Source organism: Microcaecilia unicolor, chromosome 1 (assembly GCF_901765095.1).
Source record: "Microcaecilia unicolor chromosome 1, aMicUni1.1, whole genome shotgun sequence".
NCBI classification, from domain to species: domain Eukaryota; kingdom Metazoa; phylum Chordata; class Amphibia; order Gymnophiona; family Siphonopidae; genus Microcaecilia; species Microcaecilia unicolor.
This window is the reverse complement of record NC_044031.1, coordinates 629,445,867-629,468,499: the sequence shown is the minus strand read 5'-3', so window position 1 is coordinate 629,468,499 and position 22,633 is coordinate 629,445,867. Positions and strand designations below refer to the sequence as shown.

At 45.2% G+C, this 22,633-nt stretch overlaps 1 protein-coding gene across 2 annotated transcripts in view; it reads right to left on the bottom strand.

Moving 5' to 3' along the window:
- Positions 1-22,633, bottom strand: part of LOC115481564 (casein kinase II subunit alpha-like) — a 203,073-nt gene that overhangs the window by 146,179 nt on the left and 34,261 nt on the right. For both annotated transcript variants that reach the window (XM_030220817.1, XM_030220808.1), the window contains exon 3: positions 3,292-3,415. In XM_030220817.1, coding sequence (XP_030076677.1) covers positions 3,292-3,392 — 101 coding nt within the window. In that variant the 5' untranslated portion in view covers positions 3,393-3,415. The remainder of the gene's footprint in view (positions 1-3,291; positions 3,416-22,633) is intronic.

The window sequence follows — 22,633 nt, the reverse complement described above, 5'->3', positions numbered from 1 at the left end:
AAGGATTTTTAGGGTGTCTGAGACTGGTAGACTTAGATTGGGTGTGTTGATGGTGGTGAATTCCTTCTTGTTGTATTGCGAGGTGAGTACCAGGCATTGGGTTTTTTCGGCATTTAGTTTCAGTCGAAATGCATCTGCCCAGGAGTTCATAATTTGTAGGCTTTGGTTGATTTCGTCGGAGATTTCTCTTAGATCGTGTTTGAATGGGATAAAGATTGTTACATCATCAGCATATATGTATGGGTTTAGATTCTGATTCTATAATAACTTAGCCAAGGGTGTCATCATTAGGTTGAATATGGTCGGTGAGAGGGGGGATCCCTGTGGAACTCCGCATTCAGGTGTCCATGTGGCTGATGTTGTCAAGTTTGATGTCACTTGATATGAGCGGGTGGTTAGGAAACCCTTAAACCATCTGAGAACGTTGCCTCCGATTCCGAAGTATTCTAGAATGTGTAATTAAATACCATGGTCGACCATATCGAATGCGCTTGACATGTCGAATTGTAGCAGTAGTATGTTGTTGCTGTTTGCTATCAGTTGTTTGAGTTTGGACACAAGCGTGACTAGTACGGTTTCCGTGCTGTGATTAGATCGAAATCCTGACTGGGAATCGTGCAGTAACGAGAACTTGTTTAGATACTCTGTGAGTTGTTTGGTCACCATGCCTTCTGCTATTTTGGTGAGTAGGGGAATGGATGCTACTGGTCTATAGTTCGTTAGTATTTTTCTTTGCATCCTTGGGTATGGGGGTGAGTAGAATATTACCTTTCTCCTTTCGGAAGAGTCCATTTTGTAGCATGAAATTCATATGGTTAGTTAGGTCCATTATAAATTGTTGGGGGGCCGACTTCATGAGGTTGTTTGGGCATATATCTAGTTTACAGCGAGATTTGGCGAATCTTTTAAGTGCCTGTGAGATAAGATCTTCTGGTAGTATGGTGAATTCAGTCCAGATCCTGTCTGCTGGGTGGATTCCGGGTTCTGGGTCTAGGCATTCTAGGAGTGTTGTATATTCAATCGGGCTGGCTGGTATTTTGAGTCGTAGTTTTATGATTGTGGTGCCTTTCATTAAATTAAATTAAAGTCCCCACATATTTTTGTCCAGGTGATTCAAATAGAGTTTCATTAAATGATGGCACTGGCTCAGCAAGTAGTTAAGCAGGTTCATTCAGAAACGCTATTGTGGTAAGAACATTTACATATATATAGCAATACTGCATTACTTGGATACTTTTTTGAGTTTTTCAACCAGCACATTACTGTGCATTGAAAAACTTTGGTGCAAAACTGGTTTGTTGGCACTGCACATTGGATTATAACAAACCCATTTTTTTTTTTAAGCATATATACTGATTAAGATCAACCCACCCAGTATGGTTTGCTTTTGTTATTATGAATGGACAGAAAAAAATCCACAAAAATCTGCAAAATTATCCCAACCCATGATTCAATGGATGGGTAAAAATGCTTTGCGACTTCTGAGGTCTTTTAACCTCCTGCTAGGTCATGCTATAGTATAGTTTAATGAAGAGAATTAATGTGTGAATCTTTTCCATTTTTGGTTACATGGTTTGTTTTTGTTTCATTGCAACAATACACAGACCAGACCAGGCCATTAGGGTTTAATTTTTAATCTTATTTAAATTATGCCCAGTCCAAGTAACAAACTGTTTTAGTACATATATCATCATTCTCCATAAGTTAAGTGGTGACGGTTTAATAAAGGTTTTGAATGTTTTCCACAATATCGTATGAAATTGTAGGGTTTTTTGAGGCTGGATTGATTATCCTATATATAACTTTTATTTCAGAGATGTGACACCATATTTATTATATACAAGAACTGAGCCCATTATGAGTTTCGATATACTTGTCAGGCAAAATGTAAAATGCAGACAACATTACTAGAAGAAAGTGATTCCTGATATATTTTCTTGTTTGTAAACTTGAAGTACATTAATTGCTTTGTCCCAGGTATTAGGTTGAACATTTTAAAACACAAACAATACTAACATAATACTTACTAACTTTGAAGTCAAGCTTGATTATTATGAATGTTATAATAAACTGATTACTGGGTAGAACGTTTAAAAGATGTAATGCGTGATCTGTATTGTCTTTTTGTAGATGAACAATTTGAGCCATTTTGTAGAGCCATAAATTGCTGAAGGGAACACATTAATGTTGGTTGCCAAGAGGTTGTCCCCTGAGGAAGCTCGAGTGTGAAACAGAAGGCCACTGTAGGGACAAAGGATTAAGCACACATGTTTCATTAAGACAAACGTTATAAGTGTTTCCTTTTATCTAATTGATATAACTAAATAGTAAATGTAATATTTAAGAGCTCAATGTTCAAGATTGTGATTTTACATTTATACAGAACAGCTATTTTATTGTAAGTACTGTTAACTTCTGTAATGTGAATTCAATTCTTTCTTAAATGTTTAATGAGTATTGTAATCTCCTTCAAATGTTGAACTTATTTGTAGTCCGCCTTGTAGCATTTCTGAAAGGCGGAACAGAAGCCTGTAAATACAATACAATATGAAAACAAGCAGCTATAAAATAAATAGTGGAGGTTTTTATTGACTTATGAAACATAAATGAGTTGCTAATGAGCCACCGGACAAATGGCCACAAATTATGGTCATATTAGGTGGACTTGTGACTGCTGAGGTCTTTCCTCCAGTTGAATTAATTGGATTGCTTTGACTCACTCATTCTTTTCAAACTATTTTTGTTGGTGTGTTTGAGCAAGTTTTGTGGTTTGAATTAGTTATTCTCGTTTCATGGTCATCTTGTTGGGTAGACTGGATGGATCTTGCAGGTCTTTATCTGTCTATGTTACTAGGAAACTTCGCCTCCCCAACTGTGGCCCTGCTTGTGCCAGCTCCTCCCAGAAACTTCTCCTCCCCAACTGTGGCCCTGCCCGCGCCAGCACCCTGGAAACTTCCCCTCCCCGACTCTGGCCCTGCCTGCGCCAGCCCCCCTAGAAACTTCCCCTCCCTGACTTAGGGGTACAACAGTGGCAACTGCAGTAACCAGATCGCACTATTTTCTCATCCCTTCAGGTGCCAGGCCCCAAATTTTAGGCACCCATGATTTTATTCAGCCATGTGCATTAACAACCTTAAATTTCCAGAAGCTCAAATTCCAGTATCTTCTATTCCTTACCTTGCTCTCCCCCACCCCCCCACCCAACAACCAAACTACATGCAAACCACAGCCTTGGCAGCAACATCTAAGCTGGACTTTCTTATCCCAAGTAACTGCCAACTATAACCTTACCCCCATTCAACAACATGTGCTTCATAGTCCCAGTACTCCCGGGGCCTCTGAGTGTTCACATCTGCATACACCCTGGCACGACTTAGCACTGGCTGCGACATTGCGTGAACACTCCAGATCAGTCCTAAAAACAAGAAAATACAAGAGGTAACCAAAGGGAGGGAGACAGAGAAAAACACACATTCATACCTATGACCCAGGTATGGCAGTTATGTACTTAAAAACACATTGACTGATTTGTGACATTTATATCCCACATTATCCCAAACAAGTTTGAGTTCAATGTGGCTTACAATAAACAGTATATGATACATAACAAAGAATAATGCATAAGAAAGTAATTTGTTGTAACAGCCAATTTTACAATACAGTATCATAAACATACTGGGATAGCTATGGATGTTAACATTTAGAAAATCTATTATGAATGAGAAATTGTACATGAAGCAAACAGAAAGTTAATGGTAAATAGAATAATAACCAATTCAGGTAATAATTATCTGAAATATGGTGCATAAGTTTATTTTTTTGTGGTAGACCACCACAACAGTCTCGGTGTCATACAAAAGACCATCCTCCTCCCCAGTGTCCATAGAGAAGTTTCAAGTTTCTTTATTTACTTGTTATACCGCCCATCAAAAGTGTCTGAGTGGTTTACATAATTTAAAAAAACACATATCTACATAATAAATTTTGAAGAGAATTCTATTCAGATAGGAAAGATGTGCACAGAGTACAAAATATTCCACACAGAGACATCCAAGTTATTTAGGCTATTCTGCCATGCTGACAATACCAATCCACTCCTAGCTAAAAAAAAAGAAAAGGTCAAGAGAAGGTGGATTACACCTGTGGGCCTCACTGGTTCCATGACAGAAAATGGTTCATGATAAGTGGCTGCAGTACTTTAAGTTCTACATGTATTTCCAGTCACCCCCATTTCAAAAGGATAAAGTGAAACCACACTGTAAACCCAATATAACGCAGACACTTGGGTCGAAAGATTTTGATTGCATTATAGATGAGTCCACTCTGAATTGAAATTACATGCTTTAATGACAACAGAGTACATTATATTTTTAAATAAAGATCAAATAAAGTGAATTTATATCATGTTTGCTTTTGTTCTTTACAACATATACCGATGTTTATTGGTGTTTCCAAATGAATATGTCATACTACTTTAGCACAAGTCCGTGGCAAAAATAGAAGCAACTTGGTAATAACACCAACTAGGAAACAAAATGGCAAATATGTGCGAGTACCATTTGACAGAGGTATTCAAGTTCATTCTTATGCACTGGGAGATTTTTAAAAAGAGGCATCTAGTGAGAGCTGTCTGGAACTCTCTCTTTTCTGTTCTTTTCCGCTTCTTGGCAATTTAAATTATTGACTTTAATTGTAAAACATGGATCCTATCCACACTTTCTGTCTCAAGCCACAATTCCTGTCGGGTCTTCGGATGTTTAAATAAAATCTATTAGTTTTGTACATCATCTAGCCTTATCCTTTTTTTGTGTCACCTTTGCTGGTCTGCTTTAGGAGTCTTACAAACAGATGTCCTCTAATATATTATCCCTTAAATCTAGCACGATAGTTGAACACCCTTCAAACTTGTTTTTGGAGTAGCCAGCAACAACAACACTTCACACAGATCTTTTTGTGGTGTCACCTTTGCTCTATTTGCTGGATCATCATTGACTTCATCACTGCTCTGTCTGCTAGAAAATACCGTCTTGACCAGATAATTTGCTGCCCAGCTCATCAAAAGTGGATCCAATCATCTACATCCTCAATGGGAACTTCTGCAAAAATCTGTTGTACACTGCCTCTGCCTTGTTCACATCCTCCTCATCTACCAGATCAAAAACTCTCAATAATGAGCGTTTTTATTGGCATTCTATAATTGACCATTCCTCCTCTATGATTCTTCTTATCAAATTCTTTCTGTAGTGCACCTTAAAGGTGGATATCCTCGGCAGTCTCGAGAGGCTATTTTATTAAATGTGCGAGTCAGAGAAATAAAGTTCATAAAGAACGTTTGAACCAATGTATGGAGAGATTAGGCCAGCTAGAGAAACGGTATAGGGCTATGGGTTGGGTGTTTGATTATCGCAAGTTGCAAGATGTGAGACTGGAGATAACTGCGCTGCATGAGGAGAGCTTGCAGTTTATGCATGCTAGGTTGAAGCAAGTTTATTATGAAGGGGCTAATAGGCTGGGAAGGTTGTTGGCAGCGAAACTTAGAAGGATGAGAGCTGATAGACAAATTGTACGAGTGAAAGGGGGGGGTGTTATGCTTAACAAATCTGCGCAAATTAGGGAGTGCTTTGCCAAATTTTATGAAACACTTTATAAGGAGGATGCCACTGTGCAGACAGGAGAGATTAATAGATATCTGGAAGCTTGAGGTCTGGCGGTGTTGTCGGATTTGCAAAAACGAGAATTGGAAGCCCCGGTGACCTTAGATGAGGTGTTGCAGGTTATTAAGGCTCTCCCGACGGGCAAGGTGCCCAGCCTAGATGGTTTTACCAATGAGATTTTTAAGACCTTTGCTCGCAAGTTGGCTCCCTACTTGGTGTTGATTATCAATTCAGTAAGAGATGGGGCACCTCTCCCTGGAACTATGATGGAGGCCTGGGTTGCGATTAAACCTAAACCTGATAAATATGGCACAGAATGCGCTTCATATCGCCCAATTTCTATCCTAAATACCGATGTTAAAATCTTAGCCAAGGTTCTTGCGCAGCGGCTGGGTGCAATGCTGCCCACCGTAATCCATCCTGATCAGGTGGGCTTTGTGATCAAGAGGCAGGCAATGGATAACGTCCGTAGAACCTTGGCCTTACTTCATGCAGCTCGGTCGAGGGCCTGCCCCCTGGTGCTGCTGGGCTTGGATGCGGAAAAGGCCTTCGACCAAGTTCATTGGGGATATTTGGATAAGGTTTTGAATAGAGTAGGGATTGGCCCCGGGTTTAGGGCTTGGATTCAAGCTTTGTATACCTCACCACAGGCGTGTGTTCGGGTAAATGGTGGGAACTCGAGTGCGTTCTTGTTGGGGCAGGGTACTAGGCAGGGCTGTCCACTCTCCCCCCTGATGTTCGCATTGGCAATGGAACCATTGGCGGCGGCTATTAGGGAGAATGTGGATATTACTGGGGTGAGAGTGGGGTCTCAGGAGCATAAAATTGCACTATTTGCGGTTCAAAACTCTGCTGCCCGTCTCATCTTCCGCCAGAGTCGCTTTACTCATACTACCCCTCTCCTCAAGACACTTCACTGGCTCCCTATCCGTTTTCGCATCCTGTTCAAACTTCTTCTACTAACCTATAAATGTACTCACTCTGCTGCTCCCCAGTATCTCTCCACACTCGTCCTTCCCTACACCCCTTCCCGTGCACTCCGCTCCATGGATAAATCCTTCTTATCTGTTCCCTTCTCCACTACTGCCAACTCCAGACTTCGCGCCTTCTGTCTCGCTGCACCCTACGCTTGGAATAAACTTCCTGAGCCCCTACGTCTTGCCCCATCCTTGGCCACCTTTAAATCTAGACTGAAAGCCCACCTCTTTAACATTGCTTTTGACTCGTAACCACTCGCCTCCACCTACCCTCCTCTCTTCCTTCCCGTTCACATTAATTGATTTGATTTGCTTACTTTATTTTTTTTTTGTCTATTAGATTGTAAGCTCTTTGAGCAGGGACTGTCTTTCTTCTATGTTTGTGCAGTGCTGCGTATGCCTTGTAGCGCTATAGAAATGCTAAATAGTAGTAGTAGTATGATGTGCTTTTGTCTTTGACTAATCCGATAACGTCTATACCTAACCTGATGAAGGATATAGAGGAATACTCGAGGGTATCGGGCTATAAGCTTAATGCGAGTAAATCGGTGGGGATGGCAGTGGGGCTGCCTTTGCAGATGTTGGAGGCGGTGAAAGCATCGTTTGCCTTCAAGTGGTCGGCTAGATCTATTCATTATTTAGGGATACAGTTACCTGCGAGCCTGTCGGAGTTGTTTGTGGTTAATTACCCGGCGCTTCAGAAGGAGGTATATAGAGACTTGGATAGATGGATGCATATGGGATTGTCCTGGATGGGCCCGGATAGCAGTGATTAAAATGAATATCTTGTATTTATTTCAGGTTATCCCTCTGAGATTACCTAGGCCCTTTTTGTCCACCTTACAAGACCGTTTGATGCGTTTTATCTGGAATCAGAAGAGACCTCGTTTACCGCGGGCGGTTTTATATAGGAGTGAACAGCTTGGGGGCCTAGGGGTGCCTAACCTATTTTGGTATTATTGTGCTGCCCAGGCCCAACCAGCCTGGTTTCGGGGGGAAGCTCACAAATTGTGGGTGCACATTGAACAATCTTTGGTGGGCTCTCCCCGGTTAGGACACTTAATGTGGCTCTCCCCATCAATACAGAGGACAGGTCGACCGCTTTCCTCCGATGGTACAGGCCACTTTCTACTACTGGGACCATATGTTTTTTGGGGGTAGACCTCCTGTCTCGGGACTAGCGCCAATAGTGGATAATCCCTTATTTCCACCCGGAGTTGGACACACGCCCTTTGTGAGATGTGCGGCGTCGGGCTTGGATTTGTTGGGACAATTGCATGTGGGAGGGGATCTGGTCTCTTTTGATACATTGCTAGATGATTTTAGGCTGCGACCTGGTGACTTCTATCTCTACTTGCAATTGAAGCACTTTCTGACAGGGCCCGATTATGCAGCATGCCTGCGTAGGGAGGTGCACCCGATGGAGGAGGTCTGTGTGCGATTCCACACTACACGAGGTATGATTACCTTTTTATATGCTTCATTAGTTGTGCGTCAGGACCCTTCCATATTACATCGAAGGAAGTGGGAGCAGGAATTAGATTTTATTTTGACAGATGAGAAGTGGTTGCAATTGGAGAAAGGGATCTTGAGATCCGCGCAGTCGGTGGCCATGAAGGAGAATGCAGTTAAGGTGTTCTATAGGTGGTACCTCACACCGGCGTGTTTACATCATATGTTTGTGCAGGTTACGGAGAGTTGTTGGAGGAAGTGTGGGGCCGTCGGTACAATGGGCCACATTTGGTGGACATGTCCAAAAGCAAAGGCTTACTGGAAGGGAGTTCAATCTCGTCTTCAGGTATGGGTGGGTAAGTCTGTATGGTGGCATCCATTAGTGTTTATACTTGGGCAGAGACCAGAAGGACTAAAGTGGGATGAGTGGCACCTGGTGAGGGTGACATTACAGGCTGCTCGAGTGAATCTGGCAAAGAGTTGGAAGTCACCCCTGGTCCCTTCGTTGGTGAACTGGATCACGAAGGTGCGTTACCTATGTGAAATGGAGAGGCTGACAGCAATTAAAAAGAGGTTATTGCCTAGGTGGGAACGGATATGGAAGCCATTTTTGAGTAGGAAGTTGAGATGAGTGTGATTCTTTTGGGGTTTAGGGAGGCATTTGGCTTAAAAACTGAAAAAAATTAAGTCATTTGGGAGTTATTAATACTAAGATACAGATTGAAATTCATCCTCTCACTTGTTGGTGAGGGTCTATCATGTTTGGTTTCTCTGTTGGTATTTAACCTTCTACTGTACTGTAATGTGATGACCATTTTTGTATGTATCAACAAAGTTTAATAAAGACTTTTATAAATTAAAAAAAAAAAGGTGGATATCCTCTCTTGAACCAAAAGGTACAATATTTAAGGTTGTATTCTTTGGTAGATATATAAGAACACTAGGAAAAAAGGCCTGTTTCTGAACGCAATGAAACGGGCGCTAGTAAGGTTCTGTAATGGTAATTTTGTTTTTGAAGGGGAAAGGTGAACACGAGGCTGCTATACTGTGCTTCTCTTCCTGTCAGCGGGCATTACTTTAAAGCGCTGCCTCCGTCGACCTCGGGGAGTGGGGGCCTCCGGGGGGGGGGGGGGGGTGCGAGTCAGCGACAGCCCTGGGGGGGGGGGGGGGGTGCAGGAGCGAGTGCACGCTGACCCTGTGTTTGTGTGTTTGGGTGGGAGGGGTTGCAGTTGCCGGGGTTCTGTGAACTGTGAGGGAGTGTGGTGAGCGGCGATCTTGGTCCGCCTCCGCGCCTGTGCCTTGTCCTTTTCGCCCTCCGACGTTGAGGCTGCCTGCCTGCCTCCCTCCGTCCCACGTTGTTCCTGGTTCGCTCCGTGTCGGGACACTCTTTTTTTTTTTTTTCTTGCTCCGCCTCCGCGCCTGTGCCTTGTCTGTTTCGCCCCTTGAGTGTCATTGCTCTGCCCTCGACGTCATCATGTTGTGATGGGAGGGTGGGGCAGACACTCATGGGCACACCGGATATCTAGACTGCCTCAAACATCCGGCTGGAGGCTTCATTAGAACGTTGGAAGTGCCTTTTATATATAGAGATAAGTATTGCCATACCGGGCCAGACCGAAGGTCCATCAAGCCCAGTATCCTGTTTCCAACAGTGGCTAATCCAGGTCACAAGTGCCTGGCAAGATTCCAAGAGTAAAACTGATTTTATGCTGCTTATCCTGGAAATAAGCAGTGAATTTTCCCAAGTTCATCTTAATAATGGCTTATGGACTTTTCTTTAAGGAAATAATCCAAACCTTTTTTAAATCCTGCTAAGCTAACTGATTTTACCACATTCTCTGGCAACGAATTCCAGAGTTTATATTGAGTTGAGAAGAAACAATGCACATGAAGAATCATAAACAAGGGGAACACCGCAAAAGCGGAGGACTGTATACTACTACGGAGAATGCCAAGGAAGGAGTAGTGTGATTAGCAGAGCTCTCCAATAGAAAGACGAGGAATGTAATGGAAAACAATCTTTATTCTTCAGGATACACAGCACTGTATTTCAGCATAAAGCCTACATCAGGGGTCTATAAACAATAGACATACATTGATAAAATACAAATGTGTATATAATAAATACAGAGAGTCAATTAAAATATAAGAAAAAAGTTAAAAAGAATTTTACAAATATATAATAATAAACATATTATTGCATGAAGTCCTGCAATATATATTTTTTCATATTTTTAAAAATGATTTGTAAGTTCTTTTTTTTTAAACGATTCATAATTGTTTTATCCTTTTGGATCTATTTTATATCTTACATTTTATATTTCCTTTTCTCGTGATCCGTTTATATATATATATATATATATATTTTTTTTTTTTTTTTTTTTTTTTTTAATTTCTTATATTATAAATTGACCTCCCAACCTGCCCACCCCCCCAGTATGCTGTATCCAAACTAGTGGAAAGGTGGGCAAAGACCTCACTGAATTGCAAACAGAACTGTACCAAATCTGTGCGAAGAGCCTGTGCCTCGTACTCTCTCCACCCATAGTATAGGAAGGCTGCCCTACCCATGTCAAGGTCGCAGGACAATAGAGAAAAGTATTCCCTAAGCTAACCCTTCCATCTGAAGTTATATGCTTTGATATCATCAAATTTTCATACAGTATTCATTACCAGATTATGGCCATGGGGATGTAGAGTCTGCAAGTAGTGCTCCCAAATTTGTAACTATTTTTTTCTTTCGTTTTGGGGACCCTTTAACCCGGAGGTATACCTGGTTTCTCCAATACCAAATATTTGGTGACTCTCGTGATGTCCAGTATTGCACAATGGACTTCTGGGCCACAAGGCACAACTTCCTAAGTAGCAGACCAACTCCCCTAGAACATCCCTGAAAGGCCTCCCCAGTTTACTCAATAAAATTTGGTCTACAGAACAAAATCCACCTAGGCCCAAGTTATTACTGGTAAAGTAGTTCAAATTCCAGAGTTTAATTCCACGTTGAGTAAAGAAATACTTTTTTGCATTGTTTTTAAATTTACTACTTAGTAGGTTCATTGTGTGTCCCCTAGTCCTAGTATTTTTGGAAAGAGTCTCCTTTTTCCACTCCACCCGGAATTTTATAGACCTCAGTCATCTCCAAGCTGGACACCTAGTCGCTTTAGCCTTTCCTCATAGGAAAGTTGTCCCATCCCCTTTATCATTTTCATTGCGCTTCTCTGTACCTTTTCTAATTCTGCTATATCATTTTTGAGATGCGATGACCAGAACTGCACACACTATTCAAGGTGCAGTTGGATCATGGAGCGATACAAAGGCATTATAACATTCTAATTTTTTTTCCATTCATTTCCTAATAATACCTAACATTCTATTTGCTTTCTTAGCTGCTGCCACACACTGAACAGAGGATTTCAACATATCATCAATGACACCTAGAACCCTTTCCTGGTTAGTGACTCCTAATGTGGAATCTTGCATCACATAGCTATCTATAGTTTGGGTTACTTTCCCACATGCATCACTTTGCACCTCCTCACATTAAACGTCATCTGCCATTTGGATGCCCAGTTTCCAGTCTCGTAAGGTCCGTTTGCAATTTTTCACAATCCTCTTGCGATTTTAACACCTTTGAATAACTTTCTATCATCAGCAAATGTAATTACCTCACTAGTTATTCCCATCTCTAGATCATTTATAAATATGTTAAAAAGCAGTGGTCCTAGCACAGACCCCTGGGGAACCCCACTATCTACTTTTCTCCATTGAGAATAAGGACCATTTTAATCCTACTCTCTGTTTTCTATCTTTTAACCAGTTCTTAATCCACAACAGGACATTACCTCCTATCCCATTACTTTCTAATTTCCTCAGGAGTAATTCATGAGATAGTTTGTCAAATGCCTTTTGAAAATCCAGATATACATTATTGACCACCTCATCTCACCCCTTCAAAGAAATGTAGCAGATTATGAGGGGCATTTTCAAAAGGTCGTCCAAGTATGAATTAGGGCATCCTCGCAAAGTCGGCCAAAATGAGGTAGGTATAATCGAAAAATAGTATGGACGTCCTTAGACATTCCATTATCGCAGTGTGACACGCCCAAATCAGGGACGCCCAAAGTATAGTAAAAAGGATGCCCATTTTCCAGAACTGCAAAAGGACATCCCTAAAACATTCACTGTACTTGTCAATTTGTCATATCAACATCCTTCGCCGGTTCTACAAGAAAGATGTCCTTAATTACTATACTTTGGACTTCTCTGATGTACTTGGTTGTTCCGCAAGTACAGTGCATCTAGTTGCAGACATCCAGGTACAGGAAATATAAGGAACATTCATAAGTGTAAAGTACAGTAACAAGGACGTGTTTTGCACAGAACTGCCGAAGTCCATCTTACTAGGCCCATCGAAGGACGGTGGGCCTGTAAGAGGGACATTCTTCAGCAGTTCTGAGAGAAACACGTCCTTGTTACTGCACTTTACACTTATGAATGTTCCTTATATTTCCCGTACCTGGATGTCCACAACTACATGCACTGTGCTTGCGGAACATGCAGCTATAGGAAATATAAGGAACATACATATTTTATTGTGTATATATGAAGAGGTTTGCACACGATAATGATCTATATAAGGAAGGTTCCGTACATATGAACACAAACTTATCCAAATAAGGTCCCGCACACGTGACGACGGTCCATTCACGTCATGGACGTCCATACGTCATGGTCATCCACGTGCCGACCCATCATAAGTCCACGTGCTGACTTATCCATATATGGAACTGTGCACGTAAGGACGTCCATCACGCATGGGTGTCCACATAAGGCGATGAACGCTTTCCAACGGTTATTCCCTGACAAACGTCTTTACGGCGAGAGCCAAATTTCAGCGATGCTGAAAGCCTGTACCTGGTGTACAATTTGCCTAAAACACCAGCGAATTCTTTTTATGTACCACCACCACCTACCCCCCAGGACTGTCTCCATCCAAGCTTGGTGTCAAATAAGAGACAGGTTGGAAAGGTAAGTGTTTGCTTCCCCCCCCCCCCCCCCCTCCTAGGCTATCAGGTCCCCCTCTTATTTCATCAGGTCCCTCTCCTGTAGCTACACATGGGAAAATTAGGTTCTTACCTTGGTAATTTTCTTTCCTTTAGTCATAGCAGATGAAGCCATTACGTATGGGTTGTGTCCATCAACCAGCAGGGGGAGATAGAGAGCACACTTTTTTCAGTGCCTCATACCAGCTTGCTCCACTGCCTCTTCAGTATTTGAAGCTTCCAAAGCAGTATGGCAAACCGCAATGGGAATACCATGAACTTTCCTCACAGCGAACGATGGCCCCTTAACAAGGGCATAAACCCAAAAAAGGAGGGAATGAACTCATCCTCCTGGAGGGAATAAACTCGTCCTCCACTTTGTATAAACGGAGGGAATACTTGCATCCTCCTGGAGGGAATAAACATCCTCCCAAAACATGAACTGGAGGGAATGAACTCATCCTCCTATAACTAACAAGAATCCTGAAGACTGTTTTCGGACTCCCCAAGGAAGGAATATAACTTCAGGAAACAAGAACAGCACCTAAAATCAGAATCACTGCAATACAGACAATCATACAGGGAGGGCTCATGGCTTCATCTGCTATGACTAAAGGAAAGAAAATTACCAAGGTAAGAACCTAATTTTCCCTTCCTTGTCATCAAGCAGATGAAGCCATTACGTATGGGATGTAACAAAGCAATCCCTAAATAGGGTGGGAACAAGCCACACCACGCGCTAGCACCTGTGCTCCAAAACGCGCATCCCTCCTGGCAGCCACATCAAGCCTGTAATGTCGGGCGAAAGAGAGCTTAGAAGCCCATGTTGCAGCACTGCAAATCTCATGAAGAGATAGTGCTCCAGTTTCTGCCCAGGAAGAGGAAATCGCTCTTGTGGAATGTGCCTTAAAGGCTTCAGGCGGAGCCTGGCCAGACAGCAGATATGCTGAAAAGATAGCTTCTTTGAGCCAACGGGCAATAGTGGCTATAGACGCTGAAGACCCTCTGCGAGGACCTGCAAACAGCACAAAAAGATGATCAGAGGTCCTGAAAGAATTTGTAATTCGCAGATACTGCAACAGAGTCCTGCGCACATCCAAAAGGTGCAACTGCCCAAATGAATCTGGAAACTCCTCCTCAACAAAGGAGGGAAGAAAAACAGGCTGGTTTAGGTGAAACGCTGAAACCACCTTAGGCATGAAGGAAGGCACGGTCCGAACCGTGACCCCTGACTCTGAGAACTGCAGAAAAGGGTCTCTACAGGACAGCGCCTGGAGCTCTGACACCCATCTCGCCGAAGTAATGGTCACTAAAAAGACGGCCTTCAGTGTCAAATCTTTCTCTGAAGCACGCCGAAGTGGTTCAAAGGGAGCCCCCTGAAGGGCCTTCAATATTAACCCCAGGTTCCAAGCTGGACAAGGTGCCCGCACGGGAGGACGGAGCCGAAGCACCCCGAAACCGTGCCACATCTGGATGAGCAGCTAAGGACACGCCTTCAACCTTGCCACGCAGGGAGGCCAATGCTGCCACTTGTACCCGCAGGGAATTATAGGGCAAGCCTTTGTGTACATCATCCTGCAAAAAGTCCAGAATCGGCGAGACAGGAGCCCGCAACGGAGAAAGCGCTCTTGAAACACACCAGACTTCAAACTGGCGCCAAACCCTGGCATAAGCCACGGACGTGGAGCGCTTACGGGCCTGCAGGAGAGTGGAAATTACCTTATTTGAGTAGCCTTTATCTCTCAATTGCGCCCTCTGAATCGCCATGCCATAAGACCAAAGCAGCAGGTGTCCTCCATGGCCACCGGACCCTGTGACAACAGGTGCAGAACCAGAGGTAACGGAAAGGGAGCCTCCAACAGCATCTGTCGGAGGTCCGCATACCAAGGCCTCCTGGGCCAATCCGGGGTGATGAGCACCACTTCTCTTCGATGCAGCCAAATCCGCAGGAGCACTCACCCTATCAAGGGCCACGGAGGGAAGACATACAGCAAGCCCAGGGGCCAGGGTTGAGCCAAGGCATCCAACCCGGAAGAGCGAGGATCCCTCCGTCTGCTGAAAAAGCACGGGACTTTGGCATTGGAACTGGTCGCCATAAGATCCATCACTGGCTTGCCCCATTTGGCACATATCTGCAGGAATACATCGTCTGCTATTTCCCACTCCGCTGGATCGATCTGATGCCTGCTTAGATAGTCGGCTTGCACGTTGCTCTGACCTGCAATGTGAGCTGCTGACAGGGACTGTAGATGCAGCTCGACCCAGTGGCAAATTTGTTCGGCCTGCGCGGCTAGAGCTCTGCACTGAGTGCCGCCTTGTCGATTTATGTAGGCCACTGCTGTCATGTTGTCCGACATCACTCGGACAGCCAATCCTTTCAGGGTCACTTGAAAGGCCAGAAGAGCCAGAAACACCGCTTTCAACTCCAGGCGGTTGATAGACCACTCCGAATCGTCGGGCATCCAAAGACCCTGGGCATGCGTCCCCTGGCAATGTGCGCCCCAGCCCTTCAGGCTGGCATCTGTCACCACTAGGCACCAATCGGGGAGCACCAGCGGCATTCCCCGCCGCAACATGCTGTCCGTGAGCCACCACTCCATACTGAGGCGGGCCGCAAGGAGCCAAGAAACTCTGCACTGATAATTCTGAGATACTGAAGACCATCGTTGAAGTAGAGAATACTGTAGAGGTCTCAGGTGCGCTCTCGCCCATGGCACCACTTCCAAGGTGGCCGTCATCGATCCCAACAGCTGGACAATGTCCCAAGCTCGTGGGCGGGGCATCCTCAGGAGCAGACGGACCTGATTCTGAAGCTTGCACCGCCTTTGCTCGGGAAGAAACACATAGCCCGAGGCTCTGTCGAACCTGGCCCCCACATATTCTAGAGATTGCGAGGGGGTCAGGTAACATTTGGCCATATTGACGACCCAGCCCAGAGATTGAAGGACTGAAACCACTCTGGCTGTAGCTAGATGACTCTCTTTTTCTGAGTCTGCTCTGATGAGCCAGTCGTCTAGGTACGGGTGAACCCGGATACCCTCTCGCCTGAGAAAGGCAGCTACTACCACCATTACCTTGGAGAAGGTTCGGGGAGCTGTGGCAAGGCCAAAAGGCAAGGCCCGAAACTGGAAATGTTTTCCCAACACCGCAAACCGCAGAAACTTCTGGTGCGGGGGCCAAATCGGTATGTGCAAGTAAGCTTCTTTCAGGTCCAGAGACGTGAGAAACTCTCCTGGCTGTACCGCCGCAATGACGGAGCGCAGGGTTTCCATGTAAAAATGACGCACTCTTAAGGATTTGTTTAGCTCTTTTAAGTCCAGGATCGGGTGAAAAGACCCGCCTTTTTGTGGCACCACAAGGTAAATGGAGTAGCGGCCTACACCTTGTTCAGCGGGAGGCACCGGGGTCACAGCCCCTATCTGGCCCAGACTGTGCAAAGTCTCCTCTACCACCGCCCGTTTGGCGGCAGAACCGCATCGGGACTCCACAAACACGTCTCTCACCGGGGCATCGAATTCTATTCGGTATCCGTCTCTGATCAGGTCCAAGACCCACTGATCTGCGGAGATTTTGGCCCACTCCTCGAAAAAGAGGGAAAGTCTTCCTCCAATGACAGGAAACGAGGAGGGGGCCGGAGTACCATCATTGAGAGGGTCGCCCCTGAACTCCAGGCCTTGAACCGGCAGCTGCGGAACGTTTGTCCGAGCGAAAGGAGTTTCTCTGCTGAAAGCGGGCACGCGAAGTGAACCCAGCAGCACGCCCCGGGCGGTACCTTCTAGCTTCACGGAAGCGAAGTCTGTAAGAGCAGCGGACCGCCTGACCCTTAGAGGATGGCTTCAGCCTATCTTCGGGCAAGCGCTGAGGTTTGGAATCCCCCAGGCCTTTAACAATGTTTTCCAGCTCCTCATCAAACAGAAGAAGGCCTTGAAAGGGCAACTTCACCAACCTTTGCTTAGAGGCCGTGTTCGCCGCCCAATGTCGTAGCCAAAGAGTGTGGCGAGTCGCCACTGCTACAGCCATTTGTTTAGCCGAAGCTCTGACCATATCGTAAAGGGCGTCAGCCAAAAAGGACAAGGCCGAATCCATCCGCGGAGCCACTTCAGATAAGGTCTCTGCTCCATCACCGGGCTGTTCCACTGCCTGCTGTAACCAAGCCAGGCAGGCTCTAGCAGCATAACAACTGCATGCAGACGCCCGAACAGTGAGACCTGCCAAATCAAAGGATCGCTTCAGAGCTGAATCAAGCCTGTGGTCTTGAATATCCTTCAGGGCAACACCTCCTCAACAGGGAGGATAGTTCTCTTTGTCACAGCCATGACCAGGGCATCCACTTTAGGCATTGCAAAGCGAGCCAAATGTTCCTCACTCAGAGGGTATAATTGCCCCATAGCCCTGGCAACCTTCAAAGGTCCCTCGGGGTCAGCCCATTGAGCCGAAATAAGCTCTTGGATGGAGTCACGCAAATGAAAGGCTCGAGCAGGCTATCTGGTACTAGCCATCCTTGGATTAACAGAGGAGGCTGTGCCACTCCAAAGATCTTCAATCGAGAGGGCTTGCAAGGCATCTGAAATAAGCGCTGGCAGCTCCTCGCGGTGGAAAATCCTCACCGCAGACGGATCATCAAGCTCCTGTGGCAATTCTGCACCCGACTCTGGCTCCTCAGCCCAAGAAGTTCTGCCAGACCCCTCAGAATCCTCATAGCCCGACCACGGGGGGGGGGGGGGGTAGCACCACACTCAGAAGGGGAATTAGCCCTTCTGCGTTTATCAGGAGGATAAGAAACAGGCAAAGCCAACTCCAAAAGGCCAGGATCCACCAGGGGGGGGGGGGGGCAGGCAGAGGGTCCGAAGGTCCCTGTGGAAGAGCTCTTTTAAGCATGTACGCCCTATGCAGATTTAAAACAAAATCAGGGGAGAAAACCGCTCCCTGACCGCCCGGATCCTGCCCAGGGCTATCAGCTCTATTATTAGCCTCACTCAGAGGACCCCCCCCCGGATTCAGGGCTCTCCGTCGCAACGGAGGCCTCGCCATGTGGAATATCCAGCTCAGAGCGCAAAAGATCGCCGCTTGCCATGCTCGGGCCGGCTCTACCGTCTGTACAGCACGAATTACAGAGCCCCGCTGCTGATTTGCGCTTGCCACATTTAGAACAGCGCTTTACAGTCTCCGCAGCCATCACCGAAAATGGCGGTTCGCGCCAAAAAACGTCCCGATCGCGGGCCCACCCCGGAGTCAGAAAACACTCTTACCTCACTAGACCGAGTATCACAGCTCCGGTCCTGCAGAAGAATCTGAAGAAAAAAACTTCTTTTTTTTTTTTTTTAACGCTGTGAGGAAAGCAGAGGCAAAAGAGGTAAATAAAAAACACTCCGGAGGCTCAGATAAGTGGGAAAGGCAGGGAAAGGCGAACCAATGTGCCTGCATCCACTGAGTGGGAAAGGACAGGGAAAAGCAAGCTATTATGTCCACATCCTCGGAGGCATGGGTAAAGCAGGGGAAGGGCTGACCTATGTGCCTTCAAAGTGAAACTGCTATAGCCTCTAACACCCCGGCTAACAACTGGCAAGCCAGGAGCCACCCCCAGGCAGATTTTTGATGGAGCTCGAAGAAGCTGCAGCCACCCTGCTTGGGGAGATAGAGAATACTGAAGAGGCAGTGGAGCTAGCTGGCCATGAGGCACTGTGAAAAGTTGAGTGCTCTCTATCGCCCCCTGCTGGTTGATGGACACAACCCATACGTAATGGCTTCATCTGCTTGATGACAAGGAAATAAGAGCTCCCTCAGGAATGTCAGCACTAACTGTAGTCTGTATTCAAGGGCAATCAGTGATATGTGCACATGCACATTCATTAATAGAATCTATGTACTAGAAAGGAAAACCATTCCCACATCCCTACAATACTGCACACAAATGGTACTCTCTGTCCTCATGTCCACCTCAATGACATCACCTGTACCAATATAATGTCCCCCCCCCCCCGCCCCAATCAGTGTTGTGTGTCTCTACTATTTGATTTCCAAATGAATTTGTGTGCTGAAGGCAAGAAGGGCCATCCCCTGACCCTTGGTGTACAAACTTATATCTTGCAGAAGATTTGGCATTTGGAGGGACCGCGAGTCCCTCTGGCGGAGGTTCCACTGAATAAAGCGGGAGAGCCCTGACATGATCAGGGCAGTGAGACGGCGCCTCAGGGCTCGACGTAAGTATTATAAACAGGGCACCTGTACTCATTTGTAAATGTATTTATTTAATAATGCAAATGTTGTGTACAATATCAGTTTCCATGTCGCTAATAGGCAACTAGTCCCAGATCAAGGCCTGAGGTTGTAGCTACCCTCCCATGAGTGTGGCTGCAACTTCCAACTAACCTCCTCTGAGATGAATGAGATAACAAGCCTCACTTCTGTATCCCCTTTCTGGGGTGGATACTATTTCATGGTATTCTTGCCTGAGGTCCTACTCTCAGTGGATGTCATTGCCTCATATTAAAGTTATGTGCTCCCCCCCCCCCCCCAAAAAAAAAAAAAAACCCACAAAAAAAACTGGTCAGCCAAAGTCACAAATCATAATGCAAACATGCTGCTGACAAATGAGTGTAGTCTGCCAACATATCCTGTGTACTCTGTGTCAGACCAGCTTCCAGGGTTCCCTGTCATGTCATCTCATGCATCTCACACCCCATTGGTATAGCCCAGGGATCACCACACCTTTCCCCATCCCCCGCCTCAGGCCAGCCAGCTCCTGCACTATGCAAGCCATGTTGGATGTGCTGAACTCAAAGACAATCCTTTTACATACATAGGGCGGCAGCAGCAAGAGGAGGAGGAGGCAGTGGCCACAGCACCAGTGGCGCAGCAGGAGGAGGAGAAGGAGGTGGAAGAGGCAGACCAATGGGCAGATATGCCTCCTCTGGAGAGGGAGGAGAAAGAGCACCCACCAGCCAGAACAACACCACCAGCCCCACCATCTCCACCAGCTATAGACAACAGTGCCGCAAGTACTGCAACTCCTGCAGCAACTGGTTGCTGTAGTCAACCAGTTGCTGCAGGAGGTGGCAGCACTGCAGCACTCTGTCGAGGACCGCCAGCAGACTCACAGCCGGCTCATGCTGCTGGTGATAGAGCTGCTGCGACAGCAATTGGAGGGACGGGAGCGGGGAGAATGATTGGGGGGGGGGGGGGGGGAGTTTGTATATAGTTTGTTTTTGTATATAATTTAAATACAATTTTACACTTTTGGCACTGACCAGGGTCTGTGTGTGCACTACATATATGGTATTATCAAATGCTGGGGTTGATGTGAGAGGGTGCTTCAATGCTGTTACCTCTCACAGCAAGGACTAGATGTAAAATATCTCTCCCTCTTGTGGGTTCATGAACAAAATGTTCCATGAAGCAGTCATTTCTTTCATAACATTTATCCGTTCACACAAAACTGCTCAGGAACCAAATATACAATATAAAAAATGTATTTCCAAACAAACTGCTGTTAACCTTTTTAGATACAACATTTGTGTATCAATCTAGGAGAAAATCATGTGCTCAGACAAGCATATCATACAGCCCTACTGAAGAGGGCAAGATGACAATCCCATCTAATCATCAAAGTATGGAAAAACTGCAATTATTTGAACTACAGAACAATTAAAAATAGAAGTAATCGAACACTTACCTTATAATGGGTGTTCACAGTAACAGAAGTACACTTCAATATAGCAGTGTCCAGACCAACGATAAAGTCCGAATTCTCAAATAATCCAATTTTTTAAATGCTCAACATGGGCCCTGAAGAAACATGAATCAAGTTGGAGCCTGGAGGATTTTGAAAATTGGATTGAGAATTCTGATTTCATTTTGGCCTGAGGACTGTTGTACTGAAGAATACACCTGAAACTGTGAAAACCCATTAAGTTTTTGTTTACTTTTATTTTTAAGTGTGCTGCAGTTCAGATAATTGGAGTTTTTCCATGCTGCGATAATTAAATTGGGTTAAGCAGTCTTGTCCTTTTGAATAGGGCTGTATGAGATACCTGTCTGAACACATGGCTGTCTCCTATTTTAATAACCTTATGTACAACATTTTTCAACCAGCATTATGTTGTATTTATGGTTCCTGAGCAGTTTTTTTTTTTTGTAAATATTGTATTTCTGCTTCAGGACTCTTATATTTACTTATTAATACTGTGACTTTTTCCCTATTTTTGATGACATTTATCCAGTATCAGGGTAATTGAAATCACCCATCATTATTGTGTTGCTAAACTTGTTGGCTTCTTAATTTCTACTACCATTTCATCATCTCTCTGTTAAGGAACTTTCATCTCCCAAATTGGGGAGAAAAGAGAAGAAAATACTAAGGCTTACAGAAAACACAATGGTGGCCAGATCCAGAAGGAATATGCCACCAGGAGTAAGCAGATTGTTATTTGATGAACTTACCAAGTTGGTAATGAAAGCCATCAACTGTAAATTACAGAAAGTATATGGCAAAGTAGAAATGTGTCACAAAGAATCACTAGCTTTAGGAAATACATGACTGAGGAAGAATGGTGCATGTCTGCCACAGAAGATGAGATAGAGGCCAAATGAGACCTTGCAAAGCTTAAGACAACTATAACTACCTATGAATAGAACCATGAAAAGAAGTCACAAAGGTTTAATCTGAGATCTGTAGGTCTTCCTGAGCAGGGGCGTAGCCAGCCTTCGGTGGGGGAGGGGTCCAGAGCCCAGGGGGAGGGGGCACATTTTAGCCCTCCCCCCCGGCGCCGCCCCCCCACCGCCAACATTGCCGCCGCCCCCCCCTCCCGCCGCAGCCTACCTTTACTTTTGCTGGCGGGGGATCCCACTCCCCACCAGCCGACGTCTTCTTCTCAGTCGCTTCCTGCTCTTCAATTTGTTTGCTGACGTCCTGCACGTTGTACGTGCAGGACGTCAGACTCAGAGAACAGAACTGTTCTTTGAGTCTGACGTCCTGCACGTACAATTACGTGCAGGACGTCAGCAAACAAATTGAAGAGCAGGAAGGACTGAGAAGACGTCGGCTGGCGGGGAGTGGGATCCCCCGCCAGCAAAAGTAAAGGTAGGCGGTGGCGGGGGCGGGTTCGGCGGGAGGGGGGTCCTGGGGTGAATCTGCGGGGGCCCCAGCCCCCTCAGGCCCCACGTAGCTACGCCACTGTTCCTGAGGCTATATTTATTTTATTAAATTTCAAAATTTCTATTCCTCCTACAACTACGCGGATTACAAATCAACATACACAATAAAAATAGAATAGAAAACTGACACAGTATCAGACAGATCAGAAATCATTGCTCTACGCACAAGTGCTCAATGGTAAACACAAATTCAACTCCAGGCATGTTCAAACAAATATGTATTCAATAGTTTACCAAACTGATCCCTGTTGCTACACAAACTCAAATAACCTGGCAAATTATTCCAAATTTATGGACCTGCTATCGAAAAGGCAGTGTTCCGAGTATAAGCATATCTTACAGCCTACAATTTAAC